General features: G+C 36.2%; 1 protein-coding gene across 1 annotated transcript in view; it reads right to left on the bottom strand.

The window, feature by feature from the left end:
• Positions 1 to 3094: 3094 nt before the first annotated feature.
• The window catches only part of GYS2 (glycogen synthase 2), a 64171-nt gene continuing 40045 nt past the window's right edge, over positions 3095 to 27220 (bottom strand). The window contains exons 9-16 of the mRNA XM_043967516.1: positions 26944 to 27003; positions 25206 to 25284; positions 21461 to 21574; positions 17680 to 17806; positions 12752 to 12847; positions 10195 to 10358; positions 6343 to 6423; positions 3095 to 3582 (exon numbers count right to left, since the gene is read on the bottom strand). Coding sequence (XP_043823451.1) covers positions 3367 to 3582; positions 6343 to 6423; positions 10195 to 10358; positions 12752 to 12847; positions 17680 to 17806; positions 21461 to 21574; positions 25206 to 25284; positions 26944 to 27003 — 937 coding nt within the window. The 3' untranslated portion in view covers positions 3095 to 3366. The remainder of the gene's footprint in view (positions 3583 to 6342; positions 6424 to 10194; positions 10359 to 12751; positions 12848 to 17679; positions 17807 to 21460; positions 21575 to 25205; positions 25285 to 26943; positions 27004 to 27220) is intronic.

Genomic DNA, 27220 nt, shown 5'->3' with positions numbered 1-27220 from the left:
CCCAGAGTATCATGTAAAAAACCTTAGCTACTTTTATTAAGTAATTGGACTCCCCTGACCTGAGGATGACTGCTGTCTCCTCTGCTAAGCTAAGGTATTAGTTTACTTCTGAGACTCTGTACTAGGGAGAGGGCCCCTTCCTCCCTCCCCCTCCTCCACCTCCTCAGCAGCTGCTGCCACTGCCAAGCCTGGGCTGGGGAGATTAGAATGTCATTTGAGCCCCTTCTGGCCTTGACCACCCAAGCTGGCTTTGTTCAAAGGAGTCATTCCCATTGCTAACTAATTGGGGAATTACTAGAATGCAGGTTTCCTGTTTCTCAATAGTCCCACTCTATTGAACCTTATTGTATGTAATTCCCCTCAATAGGAAAGAAAGGACATATGGAAATCTTTTTCTTTCAGGTTAGATTTTATTACATTTTCAAAAATAAACTTGTCTAATTCTAATTATTCATATTAAACAGCCCCAAATAGCTTCATTAAAAAAATATTCTCAGGTATAACTTTTTTTTGGGGGGGGGGGGTGAGGCAATTGGGGTTAAGTGACTTACCCAGGGTCACACAGCTAGTAAGTGTTAAGTGTCTGAGGTCAGATTTGAACTCAGGTACTCCTGACTCCAGGGCCAGTGCTCTATCCACTGCGCCATCTAGCTGCCCCCAGTATAACTTATATAACTTGAGATACATAGTTTAGTAAACATAAACACAAAATGAAAAGCATTGCCTTATTTGATCCAAGGCTAGGATGAAAGGATCAGCATTTATTTTCCCCCCCTCAGGCTAGAGCTTTAGATGAAAAGAATAGAAAGTATTTCCAACCATTAAACCTTATAAAATGTAGCGCTGTTTTAAAGTTCACCTCTATGGAACCCCCTTAGTGTCATTGTGAGAAATGGGTAGTTGTCTCCTCTCAATGTGGAGATAACAGTCAGTCACACTCCCCCTGACCTGTTTGTAGGACAAAGGTCTCAGATCCCCTCCTCTCCCTCAGTTTAGTAAGGTCCGCTCCAGAGTTGTGTCCATAAGGAAGTATAAGGTCCACTTCTGAGTTATGCCCATACAAGGAAGAGGGGTGGGAATACTGCGTTAGGATTAGCTAGATTTTGCGCATAGATTGTAACCCCACCAGTGATGAAGCCCATATTGAAGGAGATGTCACCTCCTCCTTAACAATGAGGTTTGGAGAGACCTATACTTTCTGGTGTGCAAAGGAATGTGCCCACAGCTTTGCCATTTATCTTACTGATACTTTTTCCTGACCCCCAGGCATTACCAAGCCCCTTTCTGCTTCACTCTCCAGATTTCCACAGTCCAGCTTTACCATCCACTTTGCAGCTGTACCATCATATATGCATTGTCTGTCCTCATTAAAATGCATTATCTTATACATATTGTCTATGTCTATTAGAATATATTTGTTAAGAGCAAAGATTGTCTTTTTTTATTTGTATCCCAAGGGTTTGGTGCAGGGTTTGGCATGTAGTAATTGTCTAATGGATGACTTTTCATTTCATTCCTATGCTCATTCATTCTAGTCATTCATTCATTCACCTATCCATCCTTTTTTTTTTTTTTTTTTGCGGGGGCAATGGAGGTTAAGTGACTTGCTCAGGGTCATAGCTGGTAAGTGTCAAGTGTCTGAGGCCAGATTTGAACTCAGGTACTCCTGAATTCAGGGCCAGTGCTTTATCCACTGTACCACCTAGCTGCCCCCCATCCATTCTTAATAAATGAATATTGATTAATTGAAATGAAGGACGACAAAGGATTAAATAATTATCTGTATAATTTGGCAGAATTGGACACTGTGTTTGAACATGCCAAAAAGAGATTGAAGATCATCCATGCTGACATGAAACAGACATGCTCAGGTTTAGAAATTTAAGAATAACAACAAAACTAGTTTATATACTTTGTGTATCCATAAAAGTTAAAGATGTTAGCATGGTTTATTGAAAAGACCCTTGGGGGGGGGTGGAGACTAAGTGGTGCAGTGGATAAAGCACCAGCCCTGGATTCAGAAGGATCTGAGTTCAAATCCAGTCTCAGACACTTGACACTTACTAGCTGTGTGACCCTGGGCAAGTCACTTAATCCCCATTGCCCCGCAAAAAAAAAAAAAAAAAAGACACTTGGACTTGGGCTTAGAAAAGCTATGACACAACAGCTAATTAAGCCATTCATAATATCTCAGGTTTGAGTTTACTTATGTAGAAAGTGGGAATAATACCATTGGGATCTATGTCATAGGATTGTTGTGAGGAATACATGAGATAGTGTATATAAAATGGAATGTAAATCTTAGCTACCATGATCAATGGGTGGTAGGTCTTTTACATTGGTGATTTCATATTATAATAAAATACTAGTTTATTTTGATGTAGTCATTTATCTCCTATAGAAAAGAGGCATATGCAAAGAATTAGGATTTTAAGGAAATTTTAAATTCTCTGTACCAGTTTATGTCTGGGAGAAAAGGAATAATCTTCCATTATTATTTTGAAAATGAATTTTGGCTTATAGGGAGTGATATTTAAAGTGAAAATTAATTCTTTAGGACTAATTCCTTGTGGATGATAAGCCTCTGAGTCATACCAGCTAAATAGTGTCCTTTCTTATGTGGGAAATGAAAATATCCATATATATGCCAAGTAGAATATACATTCCTTGAGAACTTGTATTTTTATCCCCAATGCCTAATACAGTACCCAGCATATAGTAGGTATAATAAATGTGTGTTCATTAATTCACTCAGTTGGCTACTTTCAAACCATAAACTCTGGATTATGCACTACTAGGAATTATGCACTACTAGGATAATGCGCTACTAGAACCTTTGGGTAAAAAAATGCTTTGAGTTGTCAGGAAGACAATCACTGTGTCTTTATGTTTAGCACCTTATAGGTGACACTTGCTTATGATTCTCAAAAATATACAAAAAGAATTTCTTAATATTCAAAAATAATTTTTGAATATTGTCAGCTTTTCCTGATGGAATGTTTTCTTTTCCAATTTTTTTTTTATGTTTACTGACTAAATATATTTGGGTAGAGAAATTAGTGAAACTACCTAAGTAAATAAACAAAACAATGGATTTTATTTATTGGATTTTATTCTGAGGATGATAGAAATAAATTGTTACATACTTTTTCTCTTCTGCCTTTTCAGTAGTGACCAGTTTTCTATTACATTATCACAAGAAAAAATGACACTTTTCTCTAAAGTTTATTTCATTTCTATATAAAGAATTTTTAGTTAGCTTAGGTTCCTTGATATGTGGTGATCCCTAATGACTCTGAACTTTCTATTTTGAGGTTATTCTTTTATAGATGATAAACAGCTATGAGAAGGCAACAGTACAAAAACTTAATTCTTGTGTTCACCATGTTGTTTTTTCTTTTCATGAGGGACTTGACCCAGAGAAAACGGGGACTTAATATTCATCCGATCCCTTTCAGCCTCTTCTTCTTCATCATATCTCTCATCCTCATCTTCTACATCACTGTTATGAGGACTGGATTGCTGAGAGCTTGTAGGTGATGGTGGCACTGATGAAGGTCTTGGAAATTTAAAACCTTCTGTCTGCCAGAAACAAACATTATAATGACTGGTTATTCTTAATTGTACAGAAATTAGCTCCACCTCACTTAGCACAAGTCTACTTAGTCAAATCTCCCATTTGCATATTCAATAAAGCATATGCCAATATATTTCTCATTGTCTGCCCAAGTGCCACTAATCTGTAGCTGATTCTGACTTTAGTGGCTGATCATTACAAAAACCAACAAACTCAAAGGCACAGTGACTAGTACAGTGTAATAAGTGCTAGATTTGGTGTCCAGTGAACCTAGATTCAAATATCAGCTCGGGTGCCTACATAACCTAAATAAAAGTCAATAAGGTTGATGACCTTGTGTCCTAGTTCATCTGTAAAAGGAGAGGATTGGATTAGACAGCTTCTAAGATCCTTTCTTGCTCTAAGTCTATGATCTTCTGTTGATCACACCTAAAGGTGACAATGATACCTTTTATAATTAGAAGGCAAAACTTGGGCTGGCCTGAATCCACTCAACAATTTTGGCAAAATCATCTCTGTCTAGCTCTTTGAAATAGAACTATCCTTCCACTCCCCTTGCCCATTTTGCCCTTGGAATAGGTGGAGGGAGGGAAGGGGAGGAAGAAAACAACTCTTCTATCAGTAAGTGTCTGTGCTACATAACTGAAGAGTGGTGTATATCTACTGTGGGTGTTTAAACATTAAATCCTCCAGGTTCAGTAAGAATTTTTATTGAAATAAGGGTCCTGTGCTTTCATTTTAATATATTTAGGCCTTTTAAATGAGCAGCCAATCAACATGGAGATTACTTGCCTTTTTAAATAGCTTCTTAATGACGTTTTGTGAGACAACTAAATTGTTCGATCATTTCAGTCATGTCCCGGCCTTTGTGACCCCATTGGGGATTTTCTTGGCAAAGACACTGGTGTGGTTTACCATTTCCTTCTTCAGTTCATTTTACAGATGAGGAAAATGAGGCAATCAGCATTAAATGACTTGCCAGGATCACTGAGCCAGTGTCTGAGGCCAAATTTGAACTCAGAAAGATTAGTTTTCCTGATTCTGGGCCCAACACACTATCTAGCATTCCATGTAGCTGCTCCCAACTAACTAAATACACACAGACTATATTGATGAAGGCAAAAATGCATTTTTAAATGAATCTTATAAGCATTGGAATCTTATAGGTAATCATTATTTTCCTACCTCCTTCCAAAAAACATTTGAGGTAGCAGAGTAATTTCCTTTAGCGTTGGGGTCAAAGCCTGCTCCCTGAAACCCACCTCAGCTTTCTTTGGGAATATCTCATATAGCTATAATGAAATTTAATAGGAAACAAGCTTCAACATTCGAGAGCTAAGTGTTTCTTGCCTAGGGAAATTTTCAAAATGGAATGAAAGAACTGGAGCTCTGGATCCTGATGTACAATAGAAATTTCAAAGATATGACACTCTGGCTCTGAAATCTGTTGTTGAGTCCTAAACACAGTGAAATGAGGCAAAGGTCATGTTATACCCACCAAGGGATAGAGAGCTACTCTTGAGGAAAGAAATGTGTGCCATCTGCTGGAGAGTTGTACAACTGCAGGTATTAGCAAAGGCCCAAAGGTAAGCTGGGGGCAAAGCTAGCTATATGTGAGGCTGTGTTGTGCCAGGAACAAAACTGAAAAAAAAACAGGTGTGGGCCCAGATAAAGGGGTGTTGGAACACTTGGAGTAAAACTCAAACTTTCTCCTACCTGGACTTCACCCAAAACAGTAATGTGAACCACAACTCCTGGAAAGGGTGGCCAACTGGGGGAAATTTCTTGATTCTATACGGGTTCAGATGTGACTCCTTTTTGTGTCCATTAATCTATTAATAATGTTTTTATGTTTTGTGCATTTAGAACCTGAGACTTTATAAAGAGAGAGCTTGCAACTATCCTTTTTTCTTCTTTTCAAATTATTTATTTACCTGTTTTTAGCATCGTTTTTTTTTTTAAATTGAGTTCCAAATTCTCTCCCTCCCTCCTTTCCCTGCCCACTGAGAAGGCAAACAAAATGATATCAATTGTATATGTGAAATCATACAAAGTATATTTTTTATATTACTCATATTTCAAAACAGCAAGAAAAATAAAGTGAGAAAATTATACTTCAATTTGCACTCAGAATTCATCTGTTCTCTCTCTGGAAGTGGGTAGTATTTTTTTTTCCATCATTAATCCTTGGGAATTGTCTTAGATCATTGTAGGGGGGAGAGAACTAACCAGTCTTCAGTTACATTGGCTTCTAGATTCCAATGAGGGACTTGTACTGATTCCCAGGACATTTACCTGCAACCAGCCCTGCCCTGTATGTTCCTACCAGAGACCTATCATAGCTACCATTTTCATTCTACTCTACCTGGGGCAAACATGTTTGTCATCTAGAGTTTTCAAATATAATTTCTCCCCCAGCTTGTTCAGAGAAAATGAAAAGTCTCTCTATCTACTAGGTGAGAGACATTAATCACCAATGTCTCCTTTTTTCTGGTCTCCTACAAAGAAGTGGCTGTTCCCTTCACCATGTCCAAGCCCTCTACTCGTACCCTTGCTTCCATCCAATCCCATTTTCTTCCCCATACAGTCTTCCATTTTAATATTCATTCTCTTCCTATCTCCTTTGATTTGAATGTGGAGAGGTACTATATACTGATTTTATCAGTAATCAAAGTAAATGCTACTAAAAGAGTTTCCTATGAAAAAGTTTATATTAAAATAAACAAATACATAAATACATACATACATAAATAATTTATTTTTACCGTTAATGGTGGTGAAGATTCAGCCTGAAATTTATCTGGAAAAGCTCTGCTCAGTGTCAGGTGTCTGGCATGCATATAGTACTATGACAGAAAAACAATTTAACAGGTTTTTTTTTAAAGAAATATAATTGTATGTGTTCTTCGTATGTTTCTGAGTTTTGAAACTTTTTCTAAATAAAAATGTTATTCTTCTCTTACATATGTGGTACTTGTGGCAAATAACTATATAAAACATAGTGTGTGCAAACTGCAAATTTGCTCAGGTGCTGCCTTCCTCAAATCAGTGAAGGCAGGACTGCGCTGTTTTATCTAACAAGAGAATACAAGATCTGAATTGTCCAGTAGGTGGCTCCCTACTTGGGCCTTAGAGTCCAAGTTTTTATCCGTCTTTCTGGCACATTTGTCTTCATAAAAGTCTATGGTATTACTCGACTTAGCCAGCTTCCACCATGGCTTCAAGCAGCAGTACTGGTCTGTTTCAGAATTTAGATATTGAATGAAATAGCAAATCACTCAAAATGTAAAAATATGTAATCTGGTCTGTATTAGGAATTCCCTTTTTTCAATCCTTTTAATTCTTAGTTTTTAGTAAACCATTCTAAACCACCATTTAATAAAAAGAAAGAAACTCTAGCATTTGCCATGCATATATACATAAGAAATAAAAGAGTGTGATATACTTATTTACCTTAATTCTTCATATTCCTTGATAAAGTTCTCATACCTCCTGGTAATATACATACCCCAGGTTGGGAACCATGGTCTAAAATCAGTTCTATAGCTCTTATTTCATTCCTGGACTCATTTCTTCTGGCTTATAACTCCTCCACCAATTATACCAGACATAGATACTTAGCATACTGTGATCATAGAATTTGTTTAATGAAAAAAGAAAAGCAAATGTGTCATATTTTCCATCTTGAAGTCATTCATCTCTAGCCATATAATTCCTCCCTCTTATCCTACCAGATCTTTGGGAGTGGTTGGAGAAAATCCTGAATAACCTACCTCTGCAGTTCATGGAAAGGAATAGCGGAAAGGGTATATGTGTGTCCAGGGCCAGTCGCCCTTCTCATCTCACAATCCTGATTGAACTTAATTTCTGGGAAGTTCTGGGTTCAAGATCTCCTCTTACCATAGTTACTCCTTTTGTCCCTACTCCAGGGTCATAACTTTAACAGATATTATCTCTGGCAGTCTCATTCACTAACCAATAGAGTAAGTAGCAGATCACAATCTGTTTCTACTTCATGAAAGCCCAGTAGTTCCAATGTAGAAGCAGATGCCTCTTACCCAACATCTTTTGCTTGCCAATCAGAACATATTGTTCTCAAGGTTAGTGGAAAGAAAACTAAGGATCCAACCCAGTATGTAAGTACATGGATCTTTTGTTCCTCTAGTCTATCATGTGGCTTTCTCTTTATTGTAAGTGTACATTCCCCAAGACTTCCAGGCAGAGACAATGGGCAATCTCTCTCCTGTGCATCCCAGGATTATCACAAATGACTTTGCCAGTCTTCACCCAAGACTTAGAGGAAGATAAATTGAACAGATAGTGGTCAAGGCATGGGCACAAATTATAAAATATGGAGGAAGAAATGAGGGGAATGGTTATTCTGGACCTCATTTTGACTAGTTCAGTGCTAAATTGGGAGGTTTCTCAAAAGTACAAATAAAAGGAACCTTGGGTGATAATGTCTACTAAATTTTATCATGATAGAGAAGAATAGTTTAGTATGCATTTTTTTTTGTGGGGCAATGAGGGTTAAGTGACTTGCCCAGGGTCACACAGCTAGTAAGGTCAAATGTCTGAGGTCGGATTTGAACTCCAGTCCTGCTGAATCCAGGGCCACCACCTAGCTGCCCCCTAGTATGCATTTTAAATGTTGGGAAAGCAATTTTAAAGTATTCAAAGAAAAAGAAGGTCCAATGTCTTAAATTTCTGCTGAAGTCACTCTAAGGGGAAGTATTTCAATCAATCAATAAGTGTTTATTAAATGCCAGGTTCTATGCCAGCTGCTGGGGATACAAGGAAAAAAATTAAAGTGTCCTTACACTACACATACTTAAAGACTGGTGTAGCTTAATAGGAATCTCATTTATCAGCTCAAAATTTTAAAAGATCTTTTTGGAAAATAAAAGCAAAGGCAGGTCACAGAAAAGGATCATAAAAGAGTAGCATCATTCTATATAAGTATAGTATTAAAAAAAAAAGTGTAGTATAAGGGTTACCAAAGTACTCAGAAAGAGCTAAAACTACAAATGCATGCTAAAGATAGCAAAAAAAAATTTTTTTAAGGTTATGTTGTAGGAAAGGACAGGGTAACTGCTACAAGATAGAACAAAGTAAGTGAGATTGTGAAGGCAGAACTACTCAACTCTTATTTTGCTTCTGTTTTCTCCACAAAGTGATACTTAAAGACAGCTACCATATTTCTCCTGTCTTCTCTTCTCTAAGCTAAATATATCCAGTCTTTTCAACATTACACAGACTAAAAGCATTTCTCCATCTTGTTTGCCCTTCTTTAAACACTCTCTTATTTACCATTGTCCTTTCTAAATTGAAACACCCAGAACTGATACACTAATTATGGACTGACCAAAGTAGAGTGTAGTAGAACCATAAGCTACTTATTCCTGGAAGTGGTGACTTTCTTAATGTGAGATTGCATTAACCTTTTTGGTGGCTGTATTACACTGTTGACTTGTGTTAAGAACTCTACTCTGCTACCTGCTGAATGACCTGCAAGCATCTCATTTGAACATGTCCAAAATTTTCAAATTTTTAAAAAATGATTGGAGAATTTAAAAAAAATTAGAAAGGACTTGAAAATGATAAAAAAACCCCTACTAATTCAATATTATGCCAACAAAATTAAATATTTAAGAACTAATATTTACACAAATATATTTCCAATTTTATTGTTATAAGAGAAAGCTATCAAATAACTCAAACTCAGAAGGAAAATTGAGCAAGTCATAAAAGAACTCCAAAAGAAAAAACATTATCTTGTACCTGGACAAGGGAAGCATTGTCACATAAAATTTGGAAATCACTGGCCTAAGTTTTGACCATTTCTATGCATGGTTCAAATAAACCAAAGAAAGATGTCATGAGAGTTGAGGAATTAGAATGCCAGTGTGTTCGAAGGAGGACAGTGAGCAGAGGTCAGAGTAGAGAAAAATACTATGAGACAAGTAAGGGAACTTAACTGGGAGGAGAGAGACTGACACTTAGAGGTCCAGAGATGACAGCAACAAAGATCTGGATAGAATGGAGTGAATTTTAAAAGAAATGAAGTGTCTTCTGAGTTATACTGACAGAGGAAGAAACTAAAAGTGGCAATGAAGAACAAGGAGTACCCAAACTCCCTCTTCTGGACTTGTGTGTCAAAAGGTGTCAAAAGAGAGGCTGTCTTCAGGGGAAAGCTAGGTTTCAGGGAATGTGAAAGGAAGAGGTCTAGGATGAAGGGAAGTTTGTTAATGATAAAGGAGGATTCTACTGGAAAAGAAGGGCAGAGGAGGATAAGAACTAGGGACAATTATGACAGTGGTGCAGTAAGGATGGCAACCAACATCTGCCTCCTTCACCACCCTCCACGAAGATTCCTCACATACTCACACTAATCCCATGTTAATTCTTAACATCTCATGAGGCACAGCTCACCTGGTGAGGTGGCATAATGAGGACAGTGTGGCCCAGCATGGAAGTAAAACCTGGGACCCTGAAAGGTGGCAATTTAGGGACCAGGGGAGAGACTGGGTTTGTCAGGGGACTGACCCTCCACCATTTTTGTGCTTGGGAAAGGCCCTAATATCCTAAATCTAGTTCAAACTCTAATGTTCACTTACCCTGCCTAAGTATTTCCAATCCAGTAAATCAGAGAGTCTTTCTGTTCTGTTCCTCTGGATAATTCTCTGGCGACGAGACTGTTTGCAGAATCCATAGAGAAATTGAGTAAGCTGATTGCAGGACTCATCTGGTGAGCAGAACCTCCTATCAACAATGTAAATGCCTGAAGGGCATAAAGACCAAAATATTGGTAAAATTTCAGTGGTTGTGTGTGTGTGTGAAGCAAGTTTTCTCTATGCTTTCCTTTCTATTGTTCTTTTTCCTTCTTCCCCTTATGCCTTGTTTATATTATTTGCTTACTTCCTTCTTCCTTTACTTTTTTTTTTGGTGGGGCAATGAGGGTTAAGTGACTTGTCCAGGGTCACACACTTAGTAAGTGTCAAGTGTCTGAGGTTGGATTTGAACTCAGGTCCTCCTGAATCCAGGGCTGGTGCTTTATCCACTGTGCCACCTAGCTGCCCCCCCCCTTCTTCCTTTAGATTACTACCTATTTTCTTCCTTGCTTACAACCCACCCTTTTCCCTATGATCCTTTATTTTCTCTGTGACCTCCTTCTAACTAGCTATACTTAGTTAAAAGTAAAGAGCTGACAGGGTAGGCACCTTGGAGTACCACATTAGTATGGCAGAATATGTGTGACAACAGTATTACAGCCACAAAATGTTAAAGGAGAAAGAAATGCTGTGTATGGTCAGAGATTGAATGTTGTTTTCTAGCTTTATTTGCTGCTGGGTCACTTAGATGTAGCCTGATTTTTTTTTTTAACATACACTGATTTTATTCTTTTTTTTTTTTTAAATAATTTTGGCGTGATATCATACCAAGAGTATTTCTACTGATGGTGAATTAATACAATTCTCGCACTCTATCTCACAACATCTTCTGATGTTAAAAGAAAGATATAACCAAAATTTCATAATTGTATAGTTGTCATAAAGGTCTATTTCACTGTTGACAGGATGTCTTTTTAATGGGTAGACACATTTAAATAACACATGGGTGACTGTACTAGTCTAGCCCAGATAATTCAATTTAATGGGGGCTAACAAGAAGGTAAACTGCTCTTCTTTATATCATTTCTTCTTTAGAGCAGGAGTTCTTAATTTGGGGTTCATGAACTTCTTTTCAAAAATGTTTTGATAAGTATTTCAATAAAAATGGTTTCCTTGGTAATCCCATTTTATATATTTAAAAATATTATTCTATAGGGGGCAGCTAGGTGGTGCAGTGGATAGAGCACTGGCCCTGGATTCAGGAGGACCTGAGTTCAAATCTGGCCTCAGACACTTGACACTAACTAGCTGTGTGACCCTGGGCAAGTCACTTAACCTCAATTGCCTCACCAAAAAAATATATATATATATATATATATATATATATATATATATATATATATATATATTATTCTATGAAGTGGGCAGGGGGCAGGCCTAGGCTTCACTAGATTGCTGAAAAGGCCCATGATATACCAAAGGTTAAGAACCTCTGCTTTAGAGCCTCCCTTTTGGGGAAAAGAAAAAGAAAAGATCTATGAGCCTGATTGGAAATATATTTAAAGGTCAAATCACAGGTAAAGTTGTTATTTTTCAGGTAGAAATAACACATGCTTATCAATTTACTCACCCCCACACTTTGGTTATAATAATACTTATCCCGGACAGCAGAGGGCAAAACTGATACACAGAACTGATACACTGGTACATGAACTCAAGGCCTATCATAGTTGTTTTTTTGCTTGTTTGTTTGTTTGTTTTGTTTTGTTTGCAGGGCAATAAGGGTTAAGTGACTTGCCTAGGGTCACACAGCTAGTGTCAAGTATCTGAGGCTGGATTCGAACTCAGGTCCTCCTCCAGGACCAGCACTTTATCTACTGCACCACCTAGCTGCCCCAAGCCCTATCATAGGATTTAGAGCTGGAAGGTACCTTAGAGATCATTTAGTCTTCTCCTTCATTTTACTGAGGAGATTAAGTTCCAGAAAGGCTAATTGTTTTTCTGAAGCTCACAAAAGCAGTAAGTGGCAGCACCAGGACTCAAACCCATACCCTCCCACTCCAAATTCAGTAATCCTTCTACTACATTGCTCTGCTTACCCTAGTGATAATGATCTGTTTGGGGTATTGGGACACATTGCTAAGGTTTAAAATTTTGTCTTATCTATAGCCACAGATTTTATTCTAACTTTCGTTTAAACCAAGAATATAAATATTAATAAAATGGATTGTTAGTTGTATAGAATCAAATATAAGGCAAAAAACAGGCTGACCTTATAGACTGTGTATGTGCATATGTGGAGAGAGAGACAGAAAAAGAGACTGAGAGAAATAGAGACAGAGAGATGGAGACAGAAAGAAAGAGACAGAGATTGAGAGAGATAATAGAGAGGGACACATAGATAGATGATAAATATGGATAGATGGGTAAATGGAGGGAAAAATAGACATAGATAATAGATGGATGGATAGATAGAAGGATAGTTATCTCATTACATATATGTATGTTGTACATATATTTAATCCATCTCGTTCTAAGTTTAGATGAATAATAAAAATCTTACCATAAGCAGCTGGGTCAGCTACATGTTCCTGCATAAAACAGCCAAAGCCAGAGAGGTTTGTTGTCACACTAGGAATGCCCATCACAGTGCATTCAGCTGTCAATAGACAAAGGAAAAGGTTCTACCTTACACTTAGAACAGAATTATCTTGTGAAGAAAATAGGCCACAGTTTCCATCTATTTAGTGCCCCAAAATTTCTGGTCCAGGTAGGAAAAATGGTTGACATTTTCCCTCACCTAGAATACATTTGTTTACTTATACCATATATAGGCCTCGGTCTAAATGTGTGAAGTAGGCAAAGTATATCTTTAACATTCCCCCTTTTTGTCCCTTGCTGCCACCCTTTCCTACTCCACAGGTACCAACGGACTTGAGTTCTTTCCCTTTTCTCCCAATCAAAGCCAGAAAAAAAAGTTTATTAACTTTTTTTTTTACATTTAAATTGTAAAATATTCATAAGACTTAAAGTGTTACCCTAATTCTGACAAATAAAATTTGTATTTTAATATAAATCAAACTTTTAACCCAAAGCAATAACTATCTATTTTCATCTTTACCATCAAAGAAGCCTATAAAATAGTCCTCAGCTTGTTTGGCAAATCTGAATATCAATTGAGCCCAGAATACATAGAATAGTAGTAAAAAGAATAATGTGAAGCTATTATGTTTGGTAAAATGTAAAATTGAATTTTTGCTTTAATCTTGGTTAATTACATTTAGATAGAAAATCAGTGCAGCACAATGTAATTTGTATATCATCTCTGAAACAGACCTACATTTATTTGTTCTTTTCTTTCTTTCTTTCTTTCTTTTTTTGCAGGGCAATGAGGGTTACATGACTTGCCCAGGGTCACACAGCTAGTAAGTGTCAAATGTCTGAGGTCAAATTTGAACTCAGGTCCTCCTGCATCCAGGGCTGGTAGTTTATCCACTGTGCCACCTAGCTGAGCCCGACCTAAATTTATTTGTATGCGAGCAAAACAAAATTAAGGCAGCTGGGTGGCACAGCATAAAGAACAAGCCCTGCAGTCAAGAGGACCTGAGTTCAAATTTGACCATAGACATTTACTAGCTGTGTGACCCAAGGCAAATCACTTAACCTTGCTTGCCTCAGTTCCTCATCTGTAAAATGAGCTAGAGAAACCACTCCTGTATCTTTTCCAATAAAACCTCAAAATGGGGTCACAATCAGACAAGATTGACAGAACAAAGGTTGTTTTTTACTAGTTGTAGGCATGTTTTGCAGTCTTTAGAACTTAGGAACTGTTTATATGATAGGTTTGTAGAAAATGTACATCTCAACTAAGGCAGGAGTCACAATGGTTCCCTGGTTTACAAGAGAATTAAATTTCTTAGGGTCTTAGGTTTTTGGGAAAATATACTTCCCTTCAGATTATAAAAAAGAGAGGAGAAATGGATGAGTTTTAGGTACTAAGAAAACATTTAATTTAAGTACTAAGAAAACAAATTTAATTCATGTTTCTGACTTTTCTGGGAGAGATTACAGAGCACATTTGTCAGTACACTAGGGGTTTTGAAATATATGTATCTTCTGCATTTAAAAAAGTGTTCGGTACAATTCAATACAATTTAAAAATTATTCAGATTAGAAATAGGTTGTAAAACTCCAGAAAATAGCCAGAGGGGAAATGATAGTATGCTGTTTAATTCTGGGGTAGGGTTAGTTGAGAGGAAGAAGGTTAGCCTTCCTATTACCCCTAAACTCAAAACACTTAACTCTTTGTATGTACATGCACACACACATTTCCTGTCTACCTGGTCTATAAAATATTAGATGATACATTCATTAAAATCAGGGTCTTGTTTTTATTATATATTCCTAAGCATGACACAGAATAGGGCTAAGATAGCCTATCTATGCAGAATAAATTGTAATAAAATTTGTTTGAATATATGTTCACACACATATGCTCAGGCATAAGAATATATTATTTAAAAGATAGATTTTAGTCAGTTACATTTTTCCTTCATATTCAATAGTTAATCTTGAGAAATATCTGAGATACTATGAAAAAATGAAAAAGCAGAATATCTATTAACATAAATTAAAATACTTAAAGTATTACAGACTGCTTTTAAGAGATTTATATGGAGCACCCAAGAGTGAGTAACTGACTTCATGTGCCAATAGGAACTATTCAGAAATGAAACTAAACTCACTAAAGCTGAACTAACTAATTATTGTGAATAACATTCTGACTTCTTTTAGGGGACAGAAAGCCAACTGAATAGGCTACCACATCCTACATATCAGAAATTATCTTGACTCCTTTCTCTCCTCATTTCACCCTCAAGAACTTGGAGTTTTTTGGCTTTTATTAAAATGTTAATTAACTTGCCTCTTAGAAGAAACCTGAATGGTGAGATTATATTCTATGTGCATTTATGTAGGTCAGTAGTTTACTCTTTCTGTTGTAGAGCTCCAGAAAGGTCTTTCACTTTGTATTTTATACTTCTTTGGACACTAGTATTAATTTTTTAATATGATTGATTTTCTGAAGATTTTTGACGTTCTTCATTGTCGTAGTCAAACCTATCATCCATACTCCTCCAACTTCAGCCTTTCCTTTAGCAGGATCTTTGCTTTGATGTTGTTGTTCAGTCACTGCAGTCATGTCTGATGCTTTATTGGGCTTTTCTTGGCAAAGGTACTAGAGTGGATTGCCATTTCCATCTTCACCTCATTTTACAAATAAGGAAACTAGGACAAACAAGGTCAAGTGACTTGCTTCAGGGTCACACAGCTAGTAAGTGTCTGAGGCCAGATTTGAATTCTCCAGGCCTGGCACACTATCCACTGTACCATCTATCTACCCTAATTTGCCTTAGCTGGACCTAGAATTAATAATTTCACAAGGATTACTGTGTCACAAAGACACAATAGTTCCTTTGCTATTGATTCTAAAATGGATTATTTTCTCTGAAACCTTTTCCTTATTTCTAAACAAGTAAAGAGGTACATTTTTGGTTAACTACCACATGAAAAGACAGTTTTTTCTCTGCTTCAGATACAAAATTAATTCTTTTTTATTTTTTAATTAGGCATCATAAATCCAGCTAAAAACTGATCCATCTTGGTGATAAATATAACAATGTTATTGGGTCCATGAGAAATCAATGAGGTGTTGAGAATAAGCTGTGGGAAAGAATTGCTGAATGGTTACAAGACGCACTATTGCATTGTACTGCTATATAACACTTAAAAGCATACACCCTGCAAGTTATTTTAGAGAACAATGTAAACAGTTGTTTACTTTTTTTAATCCCTGTCATTTTTTTTCAATGAGAATAATAAAAGGTTGAATAGGGTATGTGCATATATCTGTATGTAGAAAAAGGGTTCTTAACCTGTGATCCATAAAATTTTTAAAAAACCATTTTGATAGCTGCGTTTCAATATAATTGGTTTCCTTTGTAATTCCATATGTTTTATTTTATATATTTAAAAACATTCTGAAAAGGGGTCCCTAGGTTTCTCTAGACTGCCAAAGAGGTTGCTGACCCAGAAAAAATGTAAGCCCCTAATAAAGAGGAAGCTAAGTATAACAATGGATAAGTGGATTTCACTTAGAGTAAGGAATTCCCAGGTTCAAATCCTGCCTCAGACACTTACTAGTTCTATGACATGGTACTTCTCATCTTAAAGGGAATAGTTAAAGTATTTACATTTTGGGGGTTGAATTAAAAGGGTGAGGATTAAAAGGCAATGCATATACTCTGTAAACCTTAAAGCACTATCTAAATGTGAGTTATTATTATTATTATTTGCAATCAATGTCTCATTATTCATTGTAATACATGAGAATAGAAATGCATAAAATAGCAAATACAGTTATCTTTTTCACATTGCAGCACCCTGTGATCTGGAAAAATCTGCATAAAATGTTTTGTCCCCCTCCCTTTGTATCAGAGATGAAATCTGAATTATTATGGCATCAAAAGATAAAATATGTTGATATTATATATATATATACATGTATACACACATATATATGTATATGTGTGTATGTGTGTGTTATATATAGCATTTCTGAATTTGTAAACTTTTTCCTCTATTGTCTGCAGCTTACTCAAAACTCCCCCCAAATTTCCATTTAATTTCTTATGCCAATCTGCTATGTATCAGAACCTACTATGAGGAAAGTCATAATGTGGAAGGGATAACTGTATTACCTAATCTAATATATGTATATTATATAACAGACACTGAAGATGAATGCATGCTTACCAATAGAAATTCCCAGCTTCCATAAATATGCATACATACAGTGTTAGAAATATATACACATATTTTCTCATAAGTTCATATTTTGCTCTGATCCTCACCTCTAAGACAAACGTGTTCTTCCCTCTATCCTCAATTCTCGGTCAATCCTATTCTCTTTCTTAAACACACAAACTAATTGAAAGTTGACTATAAATCCAATGCAATTAAAAAAAAAATAGGGGCAGCTAGGTGGCACAGTGGATAAAGCACCGGCCCTGGATGCAGGAGTACCTGAGTTCAAATCCGACCTCAGACACTTGACACTTACTAGTTGTGTGACCCTGGGCAAGTCACTTAACCCTCATTGCCCAGCAAAAAATAAAAAATAAATAAAGCAGTTCTAGAAAACCATGGTGAGACCTCTGTATCATTGATTACATATTATTTTTTTAATCTTCTTTTTTTGCTACCTTTTGTTTTTATATCACCTTTATTTCTGAACATATCCCACTCACCTACTTAACCAGCAAGCCATTCCTTGAGACAGAGATTTTAAAGGTAAGACTCAAAAAAAAAGGCAATTAAGGAAAATCAATAGACACCTAAATCATCCAAGAGTATGCTCTCAACATATGCCCACATGCATTTGCACACACACACACACACACACACATACACATCTTTATACATAACACTAACCTGGAGTATAACCCCAGGGTTCATAGTATGATGGAAATACTCCAAGATGACAGCCTCTGACGAACTCTTCATAATCCATCGGTAATAATGGACTGGTTGAGGAAAGGAATTCTGGGTGTAAAATCACCTAATTAAGCAAAACTCACATGAGATTAAAAAAAGGAAAGGAGGAAATTAAAGCACAAAGGTATCTTAATTGCCTTTATGATCAAATACAGTGTCTAAAATCCTCTCTTTGACTTAAACATTTTTTTTTTTACCATGGCCTCCTTTTACCTTTCTAGCCTTGTTATTCACTATTTCCCTTCTTGCTTTTGGTAGTTCAGCCAGTCTGGCCTTCTAGCTGTTCCTCACATGTGGCATTCCCTTTGCAATGCACTCCCTCCTCACCTGGGCCTCATAGAATCCTTTTGTTTTCTTTAAAACTCAGCTTAAGGGTCACCTTCTATAGGATCCTACACCACTTAGCTTTATGTTCACATTGTATTCATTATGTACATAGTCCCATTTTATGTACATATACTCTCCTTTGCTAGAACACAAAGTCCTTGGGGGGAAGGGCTGTTTCATTTTTGTCTTTGTATCTCCAGCACCAAACAGTGTCCAGCACATAGTAGTCCCTAAATAGATGCTCATTATATATTATCTTAATACATTGACTTTCATTTTTATAGAAGGTAAAAGACTAAATTAATTGGAATTTGCTCCATAGGGCTCTGGATTATTGTCACTGCAAATTGATTGATATAGAATAACCAAAGGGAACTTTTACTTAAGGTTTAGACAGGGTATTTGTGAAATTTTAAAAAATTAATTAAAAAAATTCAAAAGTATTCAATTTAATTTAGCAGACATTTAAAGATCAATTATATTCATTATACTATGCTGGGTTCCAAATTAATAAATCATATGCATTTCTTCTATTGATTATTTCCAACTTTTCCTGTATATGATAACTTGTTCATACATGGTTTGTGTAGACCGTGATATCCTTGGGGGCAAGTACTGTTTTTACCTTACTCTGTATTCCCAGCACTTAGTACTATGGCTGGTGTATAAAAGGTGCCTAACCAATGCTTATTGACTGACTGACTATTGTAGAGTAATCAGCTTCTTGGGAAGTACCATTTTCCAAAAGCCAATTTTTTGACCTATGTCACTGGGCCTGATTTCTGGTTTAAGGTGTTCTTGTAGCTCCCTGCAAGTTTACTCTTCTAATTCTCAAGGAAACTGTTCTTTCTTTGATGATGATGATGACAACAATGATAATTCATTCAGTTATTTCAGTTGTATACAACTTTTCATGACAACATTTGGGATTTTCTTGGCAAAGATGCTGGAGTAGTTTGCCATTTCCTTCTCCAGCTCATTTTTGCAGATGAAAATCTAAGGCAAACAGGTTAAGTGACTTGCTGATAAGTGTCTGAGGCCAGATTTGAACTCAAGAAATTGAGTCTTTCTGACTTCAGACCTGACACTCTATTTGTTTGCTACCTGGCAAACCTACTGAAATATAATTTACTAATTCCCATGTACCTTTTCTTTTAACAGAGTAGTTCTTAGAAATATATGAAGTGTAATTATGAAGCAATATATCAGACTTTTGACAGATATTAGAACTCAAACATCCAAATAAGCATTGTATCTCTTAAAATGAGTCATCTTGGGGAACTATGCACTTATTTTAATGATACTGCCATTGCCCAGATCATTGTGGTAACTCTTCAGAGTCAGCTTCACCTTTCTTTTCTTTTTTTTTTTTTAAGTGAGGCAATTGGGGTTGAGTGACTTGCCCAGGGTCACACAGCTAGTAATTGTTAAGTGTCTGAGGCCGGATTTGAACTTAGGTCCTCCTGACTCCAGGGCCGGTGCTCTATCCACTGTACCACCTAGCTGCCCCTTCACCTTTCTTTTTAATATCTTCAGTGAAGGAAAATCTTGGGCCTTTGAAGGTAGATTTAATTTTTTTTTTTTGGAAATAACACCAATTTATTTATCTAATGAATAATAGGGATCAAGTTGGGTATAAGCTTTAGTAAAAACAAAGAAATAAGTTAATTAATTTTAAAAATAAGACCTCATTGTAAAGTATTGAAATTGTTATCTTGTGCTTGTAAATGGATTCTGAAGATAATTTCAAAGAAGTTTCAAAAATGTCCCAAGCAATGACATCATGGAGTAAATTTATAGACTTCCAAGGTGGTTATCTTTCAGAATCACACTAATTTAGATGAGTCCTATATTTGTTTAAAATACCCATGCAATTACTTAATCATCATATATTATTTCTTAAAAGTAGAGAAGAAGCAAATATGGGTTATTTTAACATTGTCTTAATAGAATTTTTAAAACCAAGGACTCTTAAGGACTCAATAGACTTTTGTTAGGATTTAGAATACCCTCAAATGAAAGAAAAGTTTTACTAAAGGAGAAACTAAATATAAAATCATGAAATAGCCACTGTATTACAGGAGGTACTAGACCTGGATTTTACAACTTTCAAGTCTACATTTCCTTAGCACAAAGTCTAAAATAATGTAAAATTGGTTTGCATTGAATAGAAAATTAAACATACATGATAGTCCTCCTATTCCCACAATAGGCATGAGGAAGCTTAATAAAAGGGTATGATGCATCTATTGAGAATAAAATTAGAATAATTTGATGAAATTAAAAAGTAACATTTCTCCATTGAGAGACAAATAGTTGCATAGCAGTGTGACTCAGAGACACTCATAGTAGAGTAACTAAGCTCAAAAAATCACATTTGATCCAACAGGTGTTTGTGGCATGACACTGTGACTGGAATTCAATCGTCAACCTGAAGTATAGAAATTGTCTCTCCTGATAAAATTTAAGGTCCTTGAGACTAGTAACTGTTTCATCTTTGTCTTTGTGTTTCTAGTGCCTAGAATAATTCCCAGAACATTGAAAGGTGCTTAATAAATGCTTGTTAATTGGAAAAACAAACAGACCACTGAAATAGCTGGGGAAAACCCATATTCCATCTAGGAGTTTGGGGAAACCAGAACTACCCACATAAAAAATCAGTCTAGATCTTCTAGCAAAACAAAATGACAGCACAAATAGGAAAAAAAAGTTATAATATCTTAAGTCTTTCAGAGATAGATCCTAGATCCTAGAATCAAAAAGTAATGAAAGAGACTTCAAGGACCATTTATTACTCTTATCTTAATTTTTAATACTTGGAAACAACTCCAAAGAGGGTAAATGACTTGCCCAAAGTCAAGATTTGAATCTGCTTTCTTGATGTCTAGTCTAGTCTATTAGTTTTGTTTGCAAATGAAATCATAGGTCCCAGTACAAAAAAAGAAAAATAATAATAATACAGAAAATAAACAAGGGACAGGAAAGCTTACTATGAGGATTTAGTTGGCAAAACAGTCTTTAAAGGATGTGCCAGAGGGTTTGTCCAGATTCAATGCAATCTCCTACATTTGACTTTTATCAATCAATGAGAACTTTTTAGAACTCTGACCCTTTAAAACATTTTAAGTTCTGCAATAAGAGGTGACAATGTTTATTATATTCTACTACTCCATGAAAAGCAAACAAGTACATTTTAGCAGGAAATTAAACAAAAGTTTTAACAAATGATCATTTTAAACTCAATTTAGTCCAAATACCCCAATCTTCAAATATTCTGGTAAAATGAAGTTATACTGTTATAAACTGAGCTTTCTCATCATTGTCCTGTAGAAAAGATCTGTGAATCGGAATTTGATTTTCCAAAAAAATAAATTAGAACAATTAGCTTTACCTTGACTCTGTCTGTCCGACTATTGAAAAGTCCAATCCGCCTGATGGTACTGAGGATGGGATCAGTGGAATCATCAATCATATTGTGAGTAGTCACTGGAGGCAAGCTTTGTCGCTAGAGGTGTAGGATGAAGAACAAAATTAAGTTTTTAGAGATAACCAATAAGTGTCAGCAATAGCTGATTGTCAGCTTTCTTCATTGTAACAACAGTATTCACTTATTAGCATGCTGTGGTTTATAAAGTGCTTTCCTCATAACCAGGAAGGTCATCTAAGTATTCTCTTCACCATACAAAAGAGCATATTGAAGTTGAGCAGTGAAGGGATTTGATCAGTCATGCAGTTAGGTTTCCTAATGGGGACTTGAATCCAGTCCTTTTGATTAAAGACAACCCACAATACCATGCTGTTCTTCATGTCATGATCTTGTACATATAAAGGAGTCATTTCTTTTTGGTATCTACATTCCAAATAAACCTATGGGGAACATAGCAGACTTATTCTAAGGGAACATTTGACACAGTTCTAGGTTCAAAGGCTCATGAAAGACATGAGAGGAGTGAAGATTACAACAAAGGTGCTCAAAGAGAGAGGAAAATGGCCTTGGATCTAGGAGGCTGCTCAGTGGCTGTGTCTGGCATTTCACACCAGCAAACAGAAGATTTTCTCTTTTCCATGCTAGAACGCAATACCTGCAGAAGATTTCTTAACTAGTTCACTTCCAGAATCCCAGATTCAGTGCTTAGATACAAGCCTTTCAGGCCCTAGGGCATCTGAGTTCAAACAGGGGTCAAGTTTCTAAAAGCTCTTTGTTCTTTCCTGGGTTGCTGCTTTATGTTGAAATGGTGGCACTAAGTTCCAAGAGAGTAGGTTCACAAATGTTTTTCCTGTTTTACTAGTTTAAAAGACTAGGTTGATAGAAAGCTGATTGTGAGCATTGGTGAATCCCATCAGGTTATAGAAATTGGAGTGGGCATATAGTGATGGTGCATTATAGGGAGCTCTTTAGAGGTGAGAGAGAGAGAGAGAGAGAGAGAGAGAGAGAGAGAGAGAGAGAGAGAGAGAGAGAGAGAGAGAGAGAGAGAATTGTGTGGTTTTTCTTTCTTCAGTGATATTTTCAAATATTTAGTCAAACTGAAGCTATTCGTTTGAGCAGTTAAAGACCCTATTACAAACTCTCCCTCTTCATCACCCTTCCAATTGACAATGAAAAGGATTCCCCACCCCCACCCCCTCCAAAAAACAAACAAACAAACAAACAAAAACTGGTGTTGACCAAGCCAGAGTTTCACTGTAACCATTGTAATGTCAAGCACTTGAAATTTGTTCTGGTGCTTTTTGTTAAAGTTACAGTGTTGAATGTTGTTCTATGCTGCATTTTTGAATGATAACTATAGGTGTGCTATTTTTATTGAACTAGTGTTCATTGTTATTATTGTGAGTTTAATATACACCTCAAAAATAATCTGTAGATTCAGGATTCCATACAGAATCCTCTTTTCTCTTCTTTGTATATTGGAATGTTTTTGTTTTTGTTGTTGTTGTTGGTAATTGTTACGTTCCAAATAAAAAAGAAAATTAAATTTAAAAACTTTATGTTCAGTGGTGAGGCTTTGTACAGATCCAACAAACATCCCTGGAATGTTAGTGTTTATTGGAAGCACTGAAAACATTGCCAAATATTGCAAGTAGTGAGCTGAAATTTAATACCTAGATACATTTAATAATCTGTTTCCAGGTCTCCAGAAGGAAGGAAGGGAGGGAGGAAGGGAGGGAGGGAGAAAAAAGGAGAGGGTGGGAAAGGAAGAAGAAAGGAGGGAAGAAGGGAAGGAAAGGTGCATTTATTAAGACCCTACCTACTCTGTGCCAGCCCCTATGTTAAGAGTTTTGGAAATATTATCTCATCTAATCCTCACAACAATTCTAGGAGATAGATGCTATTATTATTTCCATTTTATAGTTGAGGAAACTAGAAGGTAGGTAGAAGTTAAGTGACTTGCTCAGGGTCACACATTTCACAAGTATCTGAGGTTAAATTTAAACTCAAGTCTTCCTGACTCCAGGCCATGCACTCCACCACCGTGCCACCTAGCTACTTCTGGAAAGGAAGAAAATGACCAATGGGTTGGAAAGCATTAAGAAGCACAAAATCCTCCAGTCCTAGTAATCAAGAATGGAGCCAAAGACATTTAACTTTGGTCAGTCTCTAATGCCTGAAAATTGAGGAAAAAACTCAGGATGAGGACTAATGTGCACATATTATATAAGTAAAATGTGGAGAGTATTCAAGGAATAACACACATAATCCACCACCATGCCTCCCTACGTTTTCAAGAGCAGTATTGGAAAATTGCCTTTTCTGACATGGCAGACCTCAGGAATCCACTTGGAAGAACTGTTATTGGCATCATCACAGTTAGAAGACTTGAGTTCTCTGTCAATCTCTTCCCAAGAAGCTCCACCTTTTATACCCTGAAGCTCCTGGATCCAATCACTGAGCCATTTGCTAGCTCCTATTACCTTCTTATAGATTTCATTGATGGCTAATGTAGCAACCTTAGGAGTCCCAAGAGAGTAGTCTCAAAAACCTGTTTTTCTTATTCTGTAAAATTGTATAGGATAAGAACTGAGAAGACTTAAAATTCTCTCTGATTCCTTAGAAGTCTGGGAAATGAATAGTGGGAGAATTTATTGCTTGATTCTTATTTTGTTATAAATCTTTCAAGCTATTGTAAATTGCTATGATATTAAATTATTTATCCTGACTGGTCATAGAATTTCCGAGGAAAAAAAATGGGGTCTAATGGGCAATGGGTGAATAGATGATGAATCCTGATGGGTTCTAGGAATCTGAATGTGACTGGGAGACACTACTTATATATTACTATATTTATGTAATGAGGAGATAGTCTATCCTGGTTATACAAAGGATCATACAAAGCCTACTCTAAGGACTTAACCTTCATTGGCCAATCCTCAATTGCATAGTTTTCTAGTTTGTCACTACAGGCAGAGATTATAATCTTTGTGCCTGGATTTGGCTGAAAAGACAAATAGGTAAACTCACGTGAGATTCATTCTTTGGTTTTCAGCTGCAGTAATGATGTCACAAGCCTATCATCTGTTATGATTTCTCTCCTTCTCTCTAGGATTTACTTGAAATCTCAAACTCTCCTGAAAGTCTTTTCTCAAAAAGGAGCATTGGGTTACTCTGAATTGGGTTGTCTTCTAGTATTTTTCAATATGCTTACCTTGGTCACATTGCTTGAAGCTTTGCTTTATCACCATACTAGCACATTTATGCCCCCCTCTTCCACAATTAATCCCCCCCCAATACACAAAGCAGCTGGCCATACTACAATTTAGCACACACATTTTGCTATTGTGCTTTATACATATACCTTGTCATACATCTACAAGGGGAACAGGTTCACTGAAAAACTATGCATGAGTAGAGGGAAACACATTTAGGTAAATATGTTAAAGATGCCTTTCTCTCTTTAGGATATAAGTATATCTGTGTACATGTATTGTGTTTGTGTGTATGTATATGAGCGTATATGTGTATATATGTACATATCTTTGTATATACGTATCCTTTGTGCATGTGTATATATTTCACATATATATCACACACAACACACACATATGTGTGAATATTTGAATAAAAGGGAATTTCAAAATACCCATTTTCATTTTGCTTCAAATTACTGAACCAAAGGAGGGAAAACCTTTTTCTTTTTTACCTGAGTGGAAAAGATGGCTCTTTTCATAATTGTCATATCATCTCGATCCAGGATCTTGTTCAAATCAGGAATTTCTCCTCTGTAGGGGAAATATACAGAATGCAACAAACTGATACCAAATTAAAGCAATTCCCAATAACGACTCAAAGTTTGTGAAAGGTGTGGAAGAATTCCCTTTTACCAAAACCGGTTCCCATTTGCAAAGAATTCTAATACATTTGACTATTTATACAAGAGACATTTAAAATCAACATTTTTTTTTGTGGGGCAATGGGGGTTAAGTGACTTGCTCAGGGTCACACAGCTAGTGTCAAATGTCTGAGGCTGGATTTGAACTCAGGTATTCCTGAATCCAGGGCCAGTGCTTTATCCACTGTGCCACCAAGCTGCCACCTAAAATCAACCTTTTTAAAAGTTATACATATGTAGTTATGTAAAACATCTCCACATTAGTCAGGTTATGAAAGAAAAAAGACAAAAAAAACTTCAGAAAAAGGAACTAACAAAATAATTATGCTTCAATCTATATTCAGATACCATCAGTTCTTTCTCTGTAAATGGATTACATTTTTCACAAGTCCTTCAGAGTTGTCTTGGCTCATTGTATTGCTAAAAATACCTAAGTCATTCACAGCAGATCATCTTACAATATTGCTGTTATTTTGTATACAGTACATTTCACTTTGCATCATCTCTTGTAAGTCTTTCCAGGTTTTTCTGATAGCATCCTCATCATCATTTTTTTTTTATAGTAAACTACATTTATATAGTACTGTTTTGTTTTGTTTTTTGCAGGGCTATGAGGGTTAAGTGACTTGCCCAGGGTAACACAGCTAGTAAGTGTCAAATGTCTGAGGCCAGATTTGAACTCAGGTCCTCCTAAATCCAGGGCCAGCGCTTTATTCACTGCACCATCTAGCAGCCCTCTATATAGTACTTTAAAGAGAGATTTCCTTACAATAAACCCTTGAGGTTGATTATTGCAACAACAGTAATAGATAACATTTATGTAATACCTTATACCTGACAAGGAATTTTCTTCACAGTAGCCCAGCAAAATAAGTACCATACATTTTCCTTTTAAAATCAACTTTCAAAGAAGTTAATTTCACCCCCCCACCCCCCCACCCCCACGGCAATCAGAACAGTATTGGCTGAAGCTCTACCTGCAGCATACAGAGTTTTCTATGGAATTTCCTAATCTAAGTTCGACTGGTAACAACAAATGATGTAGCCTGCCCTATATTCACCAATATTCTTTCAGACAACCACCATTACCACAAGTTATGTAAAAGAGGCACTTCTCCACAATTGTTTACAGACCTCAGATCACAACTCAATTTACCATGTAAAATCCCTGACAAAGCCCAAGATGACTTAGAATTTGATTGCATAATGACTTTGCATGTATGATGGGTATCATATTGCTTGATTTCTCAATATGTGGGGGAGGGACTAGAGAGAGGGAGAGAATTTGGCACTCAAAATTTTTAAATGAATATTTTTTTAAAAAGAATTTGCATATTTAAAGGTCATTCTCATTTATGTGTCACAAGAAAATCCATCCTGTTAGTATCAAATTATGGGATATACAGCATCCTGGCCACCTGACCTAGCACATGTTTTTAAAAGTCTTTACATATGGTGTATATATAGTACTTATGTTATAATATATATTCTGAATATAAATTGTTTTTAAAAACCTAAATGTTTGAATCAATATGTTCAGAGTACCTACCTTAATAGTGCATCATAAAGTTTCTTTCCAAACTTTTCCTTCACTGAATTTGCAGTGTCCCTGTTTAAAGTAAAATTTCAGAATTAATTTTTGATGTCACAGTTTTTCTTTTTTAAGCCTTTGAATTCTATGGAGAGAGGGAAACCATTATTTTACTTCATTTGAAAATGTGCTGAAAGCCCACCTATTAGTAAATAGCTAAATAAATCACGGTACATAAATGCAAAGAAATATTATTGTACCATTAGAAAGAAAGAAATGGACAGTCTCAGCAGAA

This window comes from Dromiciops gliroides, chromosome 5, assembly GCF_019393635.1.
Source record: "Dromiciops gliroides isolate mDroGli1 chromosome 5, mDroGli1.pri, whole genome shotgun sequence".
In the NCBI taxonomy this organism is placed as follows: domain Eukaryota; kingdom Metazoa; phylum Chordata; class Mammalia; order Microbiotheria; family Microbiotheriidae; genus Dromiciops; species Dromiciops gliroides.
This window is presented reverse-complemented; position numbering and strand designations above follow the sequence as displayed.